This window comes from Monodon monoceros, unplaced genomic scaffold (genome assembly GCF_005190385.1).
Source record: "Monodon monoceros isolate NGI ecotype Baffin Bay Population unplaced genomic scaffold, NGI_Narwhal_1 Super_Scaffold_18, whole genome shotgun sequence".
In the NCBI taxonomy this organism is placed as follows: Eukaryota; Metazoa; Chordata; class Mammalia; order Artiodactyla; family Monodontidae; genus Monodon; species Monodon monoceros.
The window spans coordinates 72,096,475-72,113,939 of NW_021703774.1; the positions used below are offsets into that span (position 1 = coordinate 72,096,475).

General features: G+C 44.8%; 1 protein-coding gene across 1 annotated transcript; it reads left to right on the forward strand.

The window, feature by feature from the left end:
• The first annotated feature begins 11,658 nt into the window (after nt 1-11,658).
• S100A11 (S100 calcium binding protein A11) lies at nt 11,659-16,834 on the forward strand. Its single transcript, XM_029227904.1, has 3 exons — nt 11,659-11,755; nt 15,514-15,666; nt 16,516-16,834. The coding sequence occupies exons 1-3, from the start codon at nt 11,753-11,755 to the stop codon at nt 16,669-16,671; spliced, it is 312 nt and encodes a 103-aa protein (XP_029083737.1). The 5' UTR covers nt 11,659-11,752; the 3' UTR covers nt 16,672-16,834.
• Nucleotides 16,835-17,465: the final 631 nt, after the last annotated feature.

The following is a 17,465-nucleotide window of genomic DNA, read 5'->3' on the forward strand; positions in this document are numbered from 1 at the left end:
AAAGCAACTATACTTCAATAAAAAATAAATAAATAAATAAAGTGTGGCTTGTGTAGACTAAAAAAAATTTTTAAATAAATTTAGACAAAAAAAGAAAATCATTCATTCACCCAGCAAATACTTACTGAGTATCTCAGTGGTCCGAATAACAGAAACCTTGAAATAATAAAAACCCAGAGGGACCAAAGTCTTAGGGATGTCTCATCTTATAATTCAGGAAGCAACCAAAGTTACCTCCACATTTGATCAGTGGAGGAGAAAGAGGAGATTCTCTCCTCTGGAATCTAGAAGTTGTTCTCTTCCTGCCAAAGGCGCAGATGTTCTACATAAGCCCAACTCTTGCCAGGTTGCAGGGCAAAAGACGTGCAGAGAACGGAAAGCCAATTCCGGGAACAGGCCACTTTAGCAGAACACTGCAAAATGCACTCAACAGAGATTCAAGTCTGCAACCGCCAATTAGCTGGTGAAGACAGTGCTTGAAGCCTGAACTTTAAGAAATTGTCAACAAACTCTTAGACTTCATAGTAGGAGCTTTGAATATCAGGAAGGGACCGATGTGGATCATATGACGGAGATAGCAAGGCAAAGAGCAGGTACATAAAAGTTCAGGGAAATAAGCAAACCCAAGATTACAAAGTAGAAGATCAAGACAGCAATAATTCCTTTAACCACACCTACTTAAGGAGTTTAGTCAGATCCCTAAGAGACACAGAATTTGTTACCATTTAAATAACACTAGAGCATGGACTTGAGGATATGGGGAGGGGGAAGGGTAAGCTGTGACAAAGCGAGAGAGAGGCAAGGACACATATACACTACCAAACGTAAGGTAGATAGCTAGTGGGAAGCAGTCGCATAGCACAGGGAGATCAACTAGGTGCTTTGTGATCACCTGGAGGGGTGGAATAGGGAGGGTAGGAGGGAGGGAGACGCAAGAGGGAAGAGATATGGGAACATATGTATATGTATAACTGATTGATTTTGTTGTAAAGCAGAAACTAACACACCGTTGTAAGGCAATTATACTCCAATAAAGATGTGAAAAAAATAAAATAAAATAAAAAAAGAACAGTTATAAAATACACAGAAAAATAAATAAATAAATAAATAACACCATATTACTCTATTACTTATATATTTATGATTGAGTTAACACTTTAAAAACAGTATATAGATTTTTCTAAAGTGTGAATTCAGTCATTCTCATCTTCAGTTAAAACAAATAAATAAGTTACTCTGGGGAATACTTACTTGAGCTGAGTGGACCCTTCTGACAGCAAGTCAAGATCCTGGTTCCTAGAATAGGCAAAACGGGTAAGAAGATGCCTTAACAAGGATTACTCCTTCCAGGGTGGGCCGTACTTTAAGTAAAAAGGGAGTAGATAGTTGTCATTGATTATTTTCCTTGGATCCTGAACATCCAGCTCACAACCAGCCATCACCTACTGCAACTTCTCTAGGGAGATGTGCAAAATCACCACTTGTTATTATAAATCATGAACCCCCAAATCCCATATAGAAATCCCAGACAGCAAATTAGTTGAACTAAACAATAAAATTCCTTTCAGGCTTCAACTCTTTCCTCACTTTAGGCCTTGCTCTTGATACCTAACTAATCCAATGACAAAAAGAGTAAGACATCAGAGAAAGCACTGAGGAAACACAATTCTTTCCAGAGTGCACCCCTGTTCCAGCTGTCTACTGCCGCATAACAAACCACCCCAAAACTTAGTGCCTCATAGAACGGCTCTCCTCTGCTTCACATGGTGTCAGCGGGGTAGCTTGAGGCTGGAGGATCCACTTCCAAGATAGTGCACCTCACACGGCTGGCTGTTCAGTGCTGCCTGGTGGTTTCCCTGCACATGGGTCTGTCCATGTGGCAGCTTGGGCTTCTTCACAGCATGGTGGCTGGTTTCCTTGAGTGCGCACCCCAAGAGAGAAGCAGATAGACTCCATGTCACCTTTTAACAATAAGTCTCAGAAATCACATAGTGTCACCTCCAAAGTAGTCACCACAAGCCCACCCAGGTTCAAGGGGAGGAAATATAGATCCTACCTCCTGAGGGGGGGAGTGTGAGGGTCACATTGTAAGAGGACGTGTGGGAGGGCAGATAGCGTTATGGCCATTTTTGGAAAATATAATCTCCCAACACAGCTCCCCAACACCCATTCCATCCCTAAACAATTTGTCTCAGCTAATTGAGGTATTCCATCCCTAAACAATTTGTCTCAGCTAATTGAGGTAATTCCATCAATTTGGCCATCTATTCCTTCAGGGATAGGCAGGCCTAAACCGTGTGAGGTAATGGGATTTAAGAGAAGGCTGTTCAGGATTTCTGGAAAAGAAAAGCAAGTCTCTCCCCGCCCACCCCGAGATGTGAACAAGAAAATACATGCCCTGGATGTGTCACCTATGATTATAATGGTAAAGTGGATCATGGGATAAAAAGATGAAAGAATCTCACCCCTAATGACATCACTGAGCTGCTGAATCAATCAACCCTGCTCTTCTGCTCCGGGGGACTCCTGTTGTAAAGACAATAAATAATAATTTTATGGTTCCTTAAACTGTCTTAAGTCAATTTCCTATTATCTTCACCCAAAAGCACCCTAACTCATATATTTTCTCTCTAAAGCCTGGGAACAGAGCTGAACTAACCTGCCCACTCCTAGGCCTTCCAAGAGCTGGGGGGTGGGGATATGGGGACCAGGGAGAGGTGAATCAGAAGGAAGTCTTATTGCACAAAAATGTCAAACCGTTGAAAAAGACTGCAACGCAGACCACAAGAGACTTTAAATTCTTCATTTGTCACATAAAAGTCCTCATGCCTACTAGTAACCCATCACACACTTGTCCTAGACCCAGAGTATGGGTAGTAGTAGTTTGAATGACATTTAGGATGAGCGGGTGGTGCCCCACAAAAAAGGCATTATACTATACCTGGTCCTCAAGGAGCTGACAGTCTAACAGGAAAAAAAGTGGTACATACTTAAATAGCTATAATTCAAGATAGGCTGTAATACATGCCACAAAAAAAGTGCAGATAAAAGGCTGTGGTAGATCAATGAAGAGACAGATCATTTTAGTTGGAAGAGATAGGTAAAAAGCTTCCTGGAGAAGGTTCTTTATGAGTTGGGTCTTTGTACAGGTAGAATTTGGACATGAGAAGATGAAGGAAAAATTCCAGATGAAAGGAAGGAAACACAAGAAAAAAAATCAGTAAGTGGGAAATTCTGGGGCTCCTAAAGACAGGAAGATATTCAAACTGTGACCTAGCACTGACCAATCAGAACAGTGGCCAGGCTATGAGGCTGGAGCAAGTCCTAGAGACCCTCACCACTCCGTGCATTAATCCTTAAGTTACTTGATTATGGGAATCACATGGCCCAGGAGAGGGACTGAGGTGGCTGGGGTTTCAGGTGAATGGCACTCAGGGGTTCAGGCAAGAAGAGAGGACAGGGCTACCCTGGTGGGCAAGTGGTTAGGAATCCGCCTGCCAATGCAGGGGACACGGGTTCAAGTCCTGGTCTGGGAAGATGCCACATGCTGCGGAGCACCTGAGCCTGTGTGCCACAACTACTGAAGCCCATGAGCCTAGAGCCTGTGCTCTGCAACAAGAGAAGCCACCACAATGAGAAGCCCGTGCACTGCAAGGAAGAGTAGCCCCCATTCGCTGCAACTAGAGAAAGCCCGCACACAGCAACGAAGACCCAGTGCAGCCATTAATTAATTAATTAATTAATTAATTAAAAAAAATTAGAGAGGACACTTAGCAACTGGTAGTGAAGAACTTCAATATTGTAACAACTAGTGTGGGCGAACCAATGAGAACCGGCAGGAGGATCAACCCTGCCTACAGGCAATAGCGAAAAGTTCCCACTTGACCAGAGTTCGCAGTAAATGAAAGAAAATAATGAAAAAACAGAAGCTGGGATTCGAATTTCATCTTGAATTCCAAGATGAAAAATTTGGACAAAAAATGAGCAATACAGATCCACTGAGAACACTTTGATGACACATTAAGATCACAACGGATTAGACATGGATCTGATATGGTGTGGCCTCCTCGGAGTAGAAATGTAACATACATGCAACTATTTGCTGTGGGTCATTGTGAAAGAGAACATTTCTCAACTCTGCCTAACGACAGTTGGAGACTAAAAACAACTATGTGGAGGACTTTAATGGTTTCCAGCCACCAGCATGAAAGATGTCTAGAAGAATATGAAGGAAAATGTAGATGTGTGCAGACAATGGAGGAAAGCAGTTAACTTCCACCAGCTTGCACAGGAACTCCACGTCTGTCCTGAAGATGCCATCACCATAGGACAAATGAGGGAATTAGTGAGGGCCAGCAATTAGGGCAGAGGCAACGGGAAGTGAAAAGACAAGGGCTTGAAGGGATAACAATAGTGACACCAAGATCTGCAAAGTAGAGCCTACAAAGCACACTTTCATTTAATCCACACAGCAATACTGCAAGTAGCAATTAACATTTGTATAACACACCACCATTTGAAGAGCCCTCTTATATTTATTTTCTCCTTAATTGCTATCACCATTTTACACAAGGAAAACTGAAGCTCAGAAGTAAAAAACAGTTTATCTAGGGAGAGGGCTGGAACTCAAACTCAGGCCTTTAGATTTCTTGTCCAACATTTCCATTTACATCACAGTGGCCTCAGAGATTGACGGGTCATTCCTTAATATTGCAAATGTGGCCTCAGTGATGTGGGCAAGCACTGCAGATTATGGGAGAAATCAAAGGATCTCCCCTTACAGTCCTTATCTTCAAGAGGTAAATCTTCCAGCCCAGGACTTAAATGGGAAGAGCCTCACCCAAGAGACTGAGTGTACACCTTCTGATGCAGATGACTCAGTTTCTAGAAGGAGCCCATTCCTGTTTTATTAATCAAATTAGATTTGGGGATCCTCAAAGGCAGGAACCATGACTTTTTTATCTTTGTACCCTCAGACCCTAGCACAGGATCTGCTACTCAATAAATACTTGTTGAATAACTTAATTTATATAAAATTTAAGACACTTAACAGAAATAGCTTGTGATCCTTCCCCCAAAAAAGAAAAACAAAACAAAGAGTCAACAATTCTTGGAACAATTATTTAACATTGTCCTGAATGTTAAATCACACAGAATTAAACCAAATACAGCCCCTACTCTGAAATCATACTATTCGTTCAATCCCATGAACGTTCACTGGGTCCTACTACGTGCAAATGGCTATGAATGACACAAAAATGAACATGACGGATCCATAATTTCAAGGAACTCACATGCTATCAGAAAAGATACATCTATTAACATAAATCCCTGCAATACACAGCAGAATATTAAAATCCCTCCCCACAAGAAATAATTTACAAAATATTATGGAAGGAAGGGTAAATGTGGGTGGTGGAGATCAGAAAAACTTCATGAAGGAGGAGCTTCATTGAAGGAGCCATAGAATTTCATCAGAGGGAACTGAAATTAAGGATGTCTCAAAAGCAGAGAAAGCTTGGGTAACAGCATAGAGGTAAGAAAGTACAGAGGATCTTTGAGTGATAAACAGTGGTTCCATTTGTTAAAGCATGGAGCATAGAAAGGAAAGTGGCAGATGACACGCTGAGAACCCCTGCCACAACCTGTCAGTGTCCTATACCTGTTTCACTTCAGACAGCATAACCTGCTTCACACTCTTGCTCTCCATTCCAGCTCCTCTCATCATCCGGGCTGAGCTCAGCACTGACGAGGATCACCCACCCAATGCCCCACCCTCATAGCTCTTGACCTCCCTCCTTGATGCCCACGCCACATACACTGCAGTCAGTTTGAGGCCCTTAGCCATGCTTGGATTTTGCCATCATAAGAGTTCCATCTACAAATTACTAAACTCACTGGAAGTTTGTATTATATGAATAACTTCTTAAATCCCCAGCTCTCTCCATCCCTCTTTTCCATTTAACTTGTTCTTTGATTTTATGGAGAAATTTTTTTGTGCCCACCCACCTTCCATGTCCTCACTCCTTCCTTTTTCTTCCTGTACTGAATGCCCAATCAAGTGGATTACTTTCTCACCCACACCCTCAACTCCTTCACTGCTTTATCCTTTTGTTATATCCATTCTGTAAAACCCTAAACCCATTTCACAAGCCTCTCTCTTGGATCCGGTGACTAGATTTCTAAACACACCAGAAGAAAGCCATACAGCCTCACAATCATACAACCATGTGTATTAGAGTCACTGCAAAATTATAGCTTCCTAAGCTTTTGCACCACTCAGCCATCTGAGTCAGCCCCTGTTTCCATTTCCCTCTGGGACCATAGAGAACCTCTTCAAGTCTCCTACTCAAATCCTGTGGGCTCTGTCAAGCATGTCCTTACCTCCGTCTTCATATGCCAACAAGGGTATCAGGAAGGATACTCCTCTGCAGCCCTCCCAAAGCTATGGTCCCTCTATAGTCTCACTCCTCATTTTCCCCTTTTCCACTCTGTGGAGTAATTCATCCACCATAGCTCCTGAGACCTTGCTCTATCGTTTGTATCGTCTCAACCTTGTACATGTGCCTTCCCATTCTTGTGACTCCTCCATACCCTGTGAACTCACTCAAGGGAACACTGCAGTAAGCAGGATACTGGCTCTGCCCTCAAGTAGATTGCTGTCTAGTGAGGAAAATAACTAAGTAAACAGAAAATGACAGTAGAGTATAGTAAGAATTACAGTACAAGGAGCTATGGGGGAACATATAGTGGATACAGGACATGCTGAATTCCTCCAGCTTTGAATTGTGACAACACATGCGAAGTTCTGTCTACCAGAGAACCTCATTAGAGACTCGGTGCCCAAGGCTTTTACTGGAGGCTGGTCGCATACGCACACTCTCTCCAGCATGTACCGGAAAACTCCAAACTCCCAGAAGGAAAGCAGGTGCTTGGCATAAACTACATTGTTTGTACCAACAGTTTAGGCACAATGAGCCACTCTTAGGCACAGTGAGGGAACAGATGAGAACCCTCTTGAAATCCAAGTTCCCAGATGCCAGCCAAAGTCCAGCCTTGCAAGCAGGCCTTTCCAAGGACAGCAGTCTCGAGCAGCTACGTTAACTCTTTTTTTGCATAGATACCTAGCACTCTCTTAGGAGATGAGGAATGCTTAGGGAAGATGATTTCTAAGTTCTATGAAGAATGACACTATGGACTTAACTGTGTCTGTCCCAACAACAACAACAACAAAATTTGCATATGTTAAAGCCCTAATGTGACTGTATCTGGATATAGGGTCTTTAAGAGGTAATTACAGTTAAATGATTAAATGCTTAAATGTCATAAGAGTGGAGCCCTAATTCAGTAGGAATGTGGCCTTATAACAAAAGGAAGAGAGAGAACCCTCCCTCTCTCCACCATGTGAAGACTCAGCGAGAAAGCAACCATCTGCGAACCAGGAGAAGAGCCCTCATCAGGACCTGAGTCGACTAGTACCTTAATCTTGGACTTCCAGCCTCCAGAACTGTGAGAAAACAAATTTCTGTTTAAACCAGTCAGTCTGTGGGAGTTTGTTATGAGAGTCCAAGACGACTAAGATGAGAAAAAGACTATTGCAGGCAGACCAGACAGATGTGCAAAGGCCCTGAGGTGAGACAGAGATTTGAAGAGCTATAAGTAAATGTGACTGTTTCCGGTCCTATTCTCTCCTAAAGTGATTTCATCCCTCTTCCAAACCCCCCACAACTAAGCAGAGGCCAAGTGTGATTGCTTTTGCCTTCTCAGTACTTGGAAATTCCCTGCCCAACCTCCATGGCCATCTCACCTTGGTTATTGCAACAGTATCCTAATATGTTCCTTGCCTCTAGTCTCTCTCCTCTCTGCTTCCCAAAAGGTGAAGTGGATCAAATCTCCTGATTTAAAATCTTCAGTGGTTCTTGATAGATAACCCTCAGATACAATCCAAATTTCCAAGCGTAGCCCTTAGTGCTCTGACCCTTACCTCTCCAGGCTCAGTCCCACAGCTCCTGGCTCCCATTTACCATCACCCCATACCCAAAGCCCAGGACTACCGAACCACCTGCAAGTACTGAGAATACACATGTGCTTCCCCCCTGCTTACTTTTGCACAAGCCATTACGGAAGGGTTCCTCTGAAGACACCACTCTACGTTCTAAATATTTTACATGATTACGTCTTCATCCTCACAACAACCACATGAAGTGAGTACTACTACTCTCCACTTTATAGTTGAGGAAACCAAGGCACAGAGCAGACAAATGACTCGCTGGAGCTCATACAGATAATATGTTGCAGCACTGTGCTATACTGACTTCACCTTGCTTCACCACTGTGCCCATCCACCTGATGAATTGTTTTATTTACTTTTTTTTTTACACCTGGTGGATTCTTATTCATCCTTCACTACCCTTATTCATCCTTCACATCCTTATTCATCCTTCACTACCCAAGCATCACTCTCTCCACAACACTTTCTCTGCTCCTCCAGAGTTAACCACTCACTTCATTCCCAGCAGTATCACTGTGCCTTGGTCACACCCGTGTTATTATGGTTGGCTATTGTATCCATTTAAGATCCTGCCCAGCCCTGCACAGAGCTCAGGTTGCACATAAGAATTACCCTGCACAGTGGAAGTCCCCACATTTATTTCCTGAATAAATTGACTCATCTGTACCTCATTTTTGTCTCTTGGTATCAACTTGCCGGCCCTCACTCATCCTCAGCTCCTTGCCCACTTTAGCCCTTCACTTTGACACATCATTTACCTACTTTGCCAATTCTACTTTGCGTGCCATCTTCCTGAACTCTCCCCTCCTTTAACTGAAAACCCCTTTCATCATGATCCTGGTGAGTTGTCAACACAGACAGCCCTCACTGGGCGGGGCTGATCCCCCAACCTGTTTCTGGAGAACTCATACTTATTTGATTCAGCTCTTTTCTTTGGTTTCACTCAAGCTACCTCATAGGGCAGGGAAGTTATTGAAAGAATAGAGGCCTTACATGAAATCAGGAAAACTAAACAACCAGGTGCAGGGAGAACAAGAACACTAGTCTGCACATTTTTTCCAAACTTCATAGCTCCTGCTTATTTATGGTGTCTGCTTCTTCATAATTTTTATTTGCCATGACCTCATGATTCTGTCCATGCAAATGTTCAGCTTCACTTTTCTAAATGCCTAATTTCCTATGTGTTGCTAATTTCAGTTTCCCCAAAAGCTGAAGGGTCCCAGCTCATCTTTTCACGTCATGTTGTGAAACATCCACTACTATCCATTCTATGGACTAGCAGTCCTTGAGTCCAGCACTAACCTCAATCCAATCAGCTGTGACAGTGGGCACAGGGTCAAATCATGCAAAAATTCACTAATGGGGCTGGATTTTCAGCAGAGGCAATAAATGGGGTGTTTTTCCTTAAAGAGGAATGTTGTATGGGAGGTCCCATGATTCAGGTATGGAGTAATTTAGACCAATGGTTCTTTACTATTTTTGATCATAGATTTTTCTGAGAAACAGATGAAAGCTCTGAAGAAGAAGTTCTCTTATGCAGAAAATTTCACATATACCTTTAGGGTATTTGTGGACCCCAGCAGCCATCCATGGAACACCCCCCAAAACACCATAGGTCTAAAGTCTATCCATAGACCACCCCAAAGGTAGGCATTAATATCACATTCATGTTTGTATCTCTTGTGCCTAGCAGTGGGCCTGGCACATAGTAGTTTTCCAAAAATATTTTTTGAATGAATAAATTGAAGGAGTCATTCATTAATTAAGGTTAAAGAGGATTTTCAAAGCCAGATAGAAGTTAAGAAGTTTGGATTTGATATAAAACGCATTAGAGAGCCATCTTGTTTGGTTCTTTTGTTGTGTTTCGTTTTTAAGCAGGCGCTTGATCAGAGCTGTACATTAGAAAAATGTGTCTTTAACAGTCAATAGAACAGATTGGAGGGCAAGAGACCAGTTAGGAAACTGGAGGAAAGAGGGAATGCAAACCTAAACTAGAACACTGGAGGTGAGAATAGAAAATATGAGGGGCAGATCCAAGAGAAAGTGTAAAAATAAAACTGATGGGGCTTCCCTGGTGGCGCAGTGGTTGAGAGTCCGCCTGCCAATGCAGGGGACACGGGTTCGCGCCCCAGTCCAAGAAGATCCCACATGCCGCGGAGCGGCTAGGCCCGTGAGCCATGGCCGCTGAGCCTGCGCATCCGGAGCCTGTGCTCCGCAACGCGAGAGGCCACAACAGTGAGAGGCCCGCGTACCGCAAAAAAAAAAAAAAAAAAAAAAAACTGATAGTACTTGGCACTCGATAAGATTTGGGGGTAAGAAAGGGATTTAGAGTCAAAACCTGGCTCCAAAGTTCTCAAGTCGGGAGAACAGAAGAATGGCAATACCATTAGCAGAGGTAAGGAAGACAGAAGAGAAACAGATTTAGGGAAAACAAGTATCTCTTGAACTGAGTTTGAGGCTCAGGTGAGACTTTCAAGTGGATTCAAGAACAACTGAAAATGTGGGTCTGGCGTAGGTGAGAAGAGATGAAGGTCTGCTCAGAAGTGACCAGCTGAGGCTGCAGGAGCAGAGGGGTTGCCAGGAAGCAGTTTACACAATGCCCTGCAGCCCATTATCTTTCCTTTGCATCTATTCCCGTTTTTGAAGCCCTCTCAAAGCCATCACTTTTTTTTTTTTTTTTTTTTTTTTGTGGTACTCAGGCCTCTCCCGCTGCGGAGCACAGGCTCCGGACGCACAGGCTCAGCGGCCATGGCTCACGGGCTCAGCCGCTCCGCGGCATGTTGGATCTTCCCGGACCGGGGCGCGAACCCGTGTCCCCTGCATCGGCAGGCGGACTCTCAACCACTGCACCACCAGGGAAGCCCAAAGCCATCATTTTATCTGACAGTCATAACAATTTTGTGAAGTAGGAAAGGAAAGGGCACCTACTTTTACAGGTAAGGAAATGGAGACTCAGAGGACTGAGGGGTTTTGCCAAACGTATTGCAACGAAGTAATTACAGATCTAGGAGTAGAACCCAGAGCTTCTGATTCTTCATACAACTCCCAACTCCGTTGCCAACTGCACACAGATAAATGCCCTACTTGCAGGGTTCAGTAGTTTGCAGTGGTACTGTACCGTTGCAGTTCTTTGGGGTCTAGGGTCTTGCTTTGTTTTGTTTTTTTAACTGTTTTCGGTTTAGAGAGAAGTCTGAGACAACGGTGCTCCAGCTGGCACAAATCACTACCGTTTAGTCTGTTAACGTCTCCAGTGCGAAAGAGACAGCCCTGGTTTCTAGGGAACTTATAGCCCACACTCCACGTTGCACGTTTTTCAAAGGGACCTTTCTGCCTGTCTAACGTGAATGACCAGAATGAGCTCGTGAGCTTGTACAGGGAAAAGACCCACAGACTTGGACAGACTTCCAGAAGACCGCTATGCAAAACTTTCAATTCGGAAAAGTCCAAAATCTTCAAGGTTCACGGGACAGGGGAGAGAGATTATTTAGGGCTCAGCGAGGACAATGGGTTTTGTGTGAGTTTTAAGGTGAAGCCGTGTGCTTGGCAAAGAAGGGCGACGGTGACCCGTCCGGATCCGCGCGGCGGCGGGCGGAGCGGAGGAGGGGGCGCGTGAGTCAGGCGGAAGCCGCGCGGGGCGGAGCCGGGTGGGGCCGGACCTGGGAGGTAGCAGACCCGGCCCGCCGCCCAGTGCGCGCCTCGCCGCTCCTCGCTCGCAGCTCCGTGGTTCGCTCCTCTCCGAACATGGTAAGACGCGCTTTTTGTCTTCCTCTTGCATGAAAAGAAAAAAGCAACAGCATACTTTTCACCAGACTTGGTCTTTGATTTTTATATGGATGTGTTAGGAACCAGAGCAGGACGAATGAATCTATGGCAGGGAATTAGGAAAGAGCGGATGGAAGGAAGAAGCCCTGAATTATACCTGTAATAACAGCCTAGGGGTAGCAACGGGAGGTTCTTTTGTTTTCCAGGCGAAGGTCTAAGGCTGGGATAGAGGAAATGCACTGCGAGCCGCGCCCCGCTCGGAGCCCCGCACAGGGTGAAGCCGCCCCGACCCCTCGCTCAGCCGGGACGGGGGCGGGGGTGTCCGGCCGGTGCGGGACGCCCCTCGCCGCCGGTGTCCGCGGAGCCCGGGGTACGACCTAAAGACAGGGGCTGGAATTCTGCGCGGCGACGCTAGTTATGTACCGTTCTAGAGACCAGAAAGGGAATGTTTCAGACCTAATGGCCTGACCGCTAGGGGAAATCAGAGTTTTGCTAAACGACCGGCAAACGGCCAAGGCGCAGAGACTGAAACTGAAGCGGGTCCCAGCTAGCCGAGCGGCGGCCAGGAATGTGGGAGGAGCCCGGCGACCGGAAGCCCCCTCCTCCTTTCTTTTTCCCCCTAGCCCACCATCTTGTTAGGCGCTCACCCCGTCTCCTGTTTTCCTTCTCTCAGCTCCTGCCATCCCCATTTTGAACTCTTTCTATCTTTTCCATTAATACACCTCCAAAATCTGCCTCTAACTTGGCCTCTCTTTCGTGAAGGGAGGTCTGCAAACTTCCGCCCAAGGGCCAAATCGGGGTTCTGTTCGCCCACGAGCTACTAACGGATTTTACATATTTAAATAGTTGAAAGTCAAAGGAAGAATAATACTTTGTAACACGTGAAAATTATATGAAAATCAAACTTCAAGTTTTATTGGCGCACGACCACGCCCATTCATGAGTTTTCTGTGTGGTTGCTGCCCTGCTACAAAAGCAGAGTGACAGAGACCATATGAGCCGCACTGGCCTAAAACTTATACCATCTGGCCCTTTACAAAACACGTTTGCCAACCCCTGCTTTAGTCTGCCAGTCTGTACCCCCGACTGCTCTTTCTCCTTTCCGTGCAAAAGCGAGGAATCAATGTCCCATGGAACCTAGAAAAGGCAGACCCAGCACCACCAAGTGGTGAAGACCTGGAATGACCGCCCCGGCGGAAGGTGGATGTCACCAGGGCTCCTTGGGAGGAAAGGGAGCATGTTAGTTAAGAATGAGAACTGCAATACTTGAGGTTTTTCAGGCGTTACTTTTTTTTTTTTTAACTTTCTCAAATGTTGAGTGTTTAGCATGCATTTTTTAACATTTATTTTTGTCTGCGTTGGGTCTTAGTTGCTGTGCGTGGGCTTTCTCAAGTTGTGGTGAGCGGGGGCTACTCTTTGTTGCAGTGCAAGGGTTTCTCATTGCGGTGGCTTCTCTTGTTGCAGAGCACAGGCTCTAGGTGCACGGGCTTCACTAGTTGCGGCATGCAGGCTCAGTAGTTGTGGCTCACGGGCTCTAGAGTGCAGGCTCAGTAGTTGTGGCACACGGGCTTAGTTGCTCCGCGGCATGTGGGATCTTCCCGGACCAGGGCTCGAACCTGTGTCCCCTGCATTGGCAGGCAGATTCTTCACCACTGCACCACGAGGGAAGTCCCTAGCATGCATTTTTTTAATTCTCTCACAGCACCCATTTATCACGCTGTTTTCTCCTTCCTATCATTGTTCCCATCAAATACAACTCTGAGGATGCAGTGATGGGGAGCACTGGCCTCCATCCAAGCAGGAGATCTTCTCCTTCAGCCACTGCTCCAACTTGAGCAAAGCTTTCCTGTCTCTGGGCCTCTCTGCCCCTCCAGCACTACAAATTTTGCAATTCCATTTAAGTAATTTGATAAGTGTGTTTCTTTTCCTCTGGAAATTACCTCTGGGAAGAAATGCAGGGGTTTTAATTTTCTCCATGTGGCTGATAGCAACAGTTTTAAAGGGGAAAAAAAAAATCTGTCAAGATTGACGTTAAGGAGAGAAAAAGGAAAAGCAGAAAGCCACTTTGAAACTGGGAAATCAAAAAGCAATCTGAATTCCACAAAGAAAAGAGGCAGAGGACACATCTGTAGGTCTAGAAAAAGATCACAAAGCCCTTGCTCCTTAACCTGGAGCTTTCTACCCTATCTGGTGTACCCTTCCAGTCAGCCTCGTTCCTGTAATCTGACACGTTAGTAAGACTGTGAGATTGTAGTCCTGGTAAGAAAAGCTGTTGTGCAAACACATCTGTTTCTAGGCTGTGGTATTTTGTTTCTCACCAAAACTCTGAAGCTACCAATACTTTTCTAAAGAAAAAGTTCTGACAATGTGACTGTTGAGGAAGAATAGATCTCCAGAACGGGCTTTATAGATGCCTCAGGATGCAATGAGCACCAGGCACCTGGCTAGGCAGTTAAAGCACCTGGAGAGACTGAAGGAGGGAAGGAGACTGGCAGCTGTGCAGCTAAGAGCTCAGATCAATAACAGGGCTCACATCAATCCTTAACATATTAATTATGGGGCCTGAAAGCCTCCAGCTCTGGGCTCCAGGAAGTCCATCCCAAGAACAAATTAACGGGCTAAGTGCCACATTGCGAATGTCACCATCCAATGTAGACATTGTTAATGTCCAGAGAGAAAGCTTTGGAGGAAGGGTGTGGCCCTGCAAGATTTCCAGAAAGTCTGCAGTTCCCCTTCGTATCCACCAGGGGGAACCCGCGAGTTCCTCGCGTCTGGGGCCCAGGTGCTGGCTGGAATGAGGGGCAGACTCGGCATGACAGAATTTCCTTGAAGACTTCTGTTGTAAGGAAAGCAGAGCCCAGAACAGGATATGAACCTTGTGCTCCTTCTAGTGCAACCACAGCTGTGGTTCAGCTCCGTAGATGCGATGGGAGCTGTGTGAGTGGCAACCTAAGAGCCCCCATATCAACCTTCCTGGTGTGAAGTGACCAGAGAAGTTCCACCAGCCTTTTCTGTGGGAATTAGTGGCATCTGGGAATAGAAGGAGCAAAGGCCAAGGGCTGCAGAAGGCAACCTGGAGGCTGAGATTGTAGAAGTAGCTCTGCCATGTCAGTTCCCTTCTCATGCCTGTTTCCTCACGTGTAAAATTAAGGGGTTCTAACTCTCAAATACGAAAGCTGCTTTCCAACATCCAAAAAGTTCTCAGATCTCCTACCCCATGCACAATAATAACTATGCTTTTAGTTTTCTTCTAGAAAATGTATGAGTCCTGGGAATTCAGTATTCCTTTAAAAAGAAATGCCATTTCACTTATCACAGTAGCCTCCATATACTCTTGGAAAATAGGGAACTTTTTAATCTATAGACAATGCTTGGTATGTATATGGATTTGTGGATATATAGTTATACATACATTTATCCACACATTCTAAAAATATCAGTAAACCCTGTCACCTCACGCTCATCTAGGCAGTCTACTGCTTTCAAACATACCAGCATGCTCCATATTTACCCTCACTAATTTTCACCTGGAATAAACATGTGAGGAGATGGGGGGAGGAAGCTCACCGAATGTGACTTTCTGTGGTTGTCTTGGGCCCCTTAGCCCCCTAAACAACGACCGAGTCTTTCAGGAAACTGCTTGACCCAAAATGAAGAGACAAGATCCTCTGGAGTTTTCCCTAGCACCCAGCTTTTGATATCTTGCCCTTGTCTGAACCCTGAATTTTTTTTTTCCAAAGGCAAAAACATCCAGCCCTACAGAGACTGAACGGTGCATCGAGTCTCTGATTGCTGTTTTCCAAAGGCATGCTGGAAGGGATGGTAACAACAGCAAACTCTCCAAGGCCGAGTTCCTTATCTTCATGAATACAGAGCTGGGTGCCTTCACAAAGGTATTGGTCCCTGCCCCCACCCCCAGGCCACACACAGCATGAAACAAGACGCTGAGAGAATGGCTAGGAGTGAAGGACAGCAGCTGAGCCCCTAGGGCTGAGTAAGCTCTGAATGACTATTAAAGAACCTTCTGTTCTCCTCTTCTTTGAATAAAGTATGTTCTAAAGATCAAAGTTATCAAACTACACTGACATAGGGAACAGTGATTTTTTTCATTTAAGGAGAGGGGCTTACAAAATGGTAAATGGAGTAATAGAAGAGTTTTCAAATTTTATTCCTCCACCCCAAAGCCTCTGGGGCAGCCGTAGAACTTTCTGTAGTGATGGAATTAATGTTCTATATATGTGCTACCTGATATGGTAGCCACTAGCAACTAAAGGACTGACTTTCTAAATTAATTAAGTAGCCATATGTAACCAGTGGATGTAAGTGTGTGTATGTGCTGGGGGCTTGGATGAGTGGAGGATGGGGCTGATTAGGCAGGGCCCGCATCCTCTTTCCACCTCCAGTCACTCTGCTTTTATGTAGTTTGTATATTGGAGTTGCATGCAACACTTAGAAAAAGTTTTCCACTGTTTTTACAAAATTGAGTAACCCCTGATGGTCACAGAAAGAACCCTGGACTAGGAGCTAGAAAAGCTGGGTTCGTGTCCTAGGTCTTCCACTTAGGCCACTCACTTCACCTGTTTGAGTCTGTTTCTGTCTCTGAAAAGTGCGAATATTAATAACCCCTACCCGGTACCTCACACTCTTGTAAGAATAAAATGTGGAAACATTTTTGAAAGCATCTTAGAAAGTACAATATAAAGGTACTAATATCATTATTATTGTTATTATTATCTTTGCAGAACCAGAAGGACCCTGGTGTCCTTGACCGGATGATGAAGAAGCTGGACCTCGACTCTGATGGACAGTTAGATTTCCAAGAATTTCTTAATCTTATTGGCGGCCTGGCCCTAGCTTGCCATGACTCCTTTATTAAGTCTACCTCTTCCCAGAAGTAAATCGGAGGAGCCTTTGGGCCTGGCCTCCAGCCCCACTCCCTTTCCTTCAGCCTCCCAATTATCATCTACCCCTCACAGCCCACACATACCCTGAGCCCAGTGTACCCACCACCCCATGCAGGCCACTCCTGCTGGTAGTAATAAAACAATATTGTTTTTTAAAGCACACACTGGAGAGTCAGTAAATTTGTGCAAGGGAGGGAGATGACTGGGAGGAATATAAATTAGATTGATGGAAACAGTTACCAGAAGTTACAAAATAAATAGTAAAAATGCATCTTGGGTGTATACATAATCATGACTAATGATACCAACATAATCATCTAAATTACTCAGACTGATGGAGAGATGTCACTTATTGTTCACTCATTAAACGTCTATACACCCCTACTACAGGCACTGTCATAGGCTTTGAAGATACAGTCAGCAAGACAGACAAGGTCCTGCCTTCACTGAGGTTACCTTCTAGTGGGGGGGGAACAAATGAATAAACAAACAAATAAAGAACTATGAGTGCAAAAAGATAGTTGTCTTTCTGAAAGCCAAATTGAATTCTTTTCAAAAACTTGATTAGAGAAACTCACTGAAGATAACTGTGGTTGATGTAGGTGTAGCTGAAACAACTGTAAACAAATGTGAAAAGCCTCATAAAAATCTAGAAGAATCTTTCACTCAGATTTCCTCACAAGTATCTTTAAATTCCTCCACTTAAAGGAACTGGGACTTCATCCTGGTGGTCCAGGGGCTAAGACTCCACGTTCCCAAGGCAGGGGGCCCAGGTTTGATTCCTGGTC

Excerpts from the sequence above, each read along its gene's own strand:
- S100A11 (XM_029227904.1), top strand. Across the intron at positions 15,667-16,515 it reads AGCTGGGTGCCTTCACAAAG|AACCAGAAGGACCCTGGTGT; the intron begins GTATTGGTCCCT and ends TTATCTTTGCAG.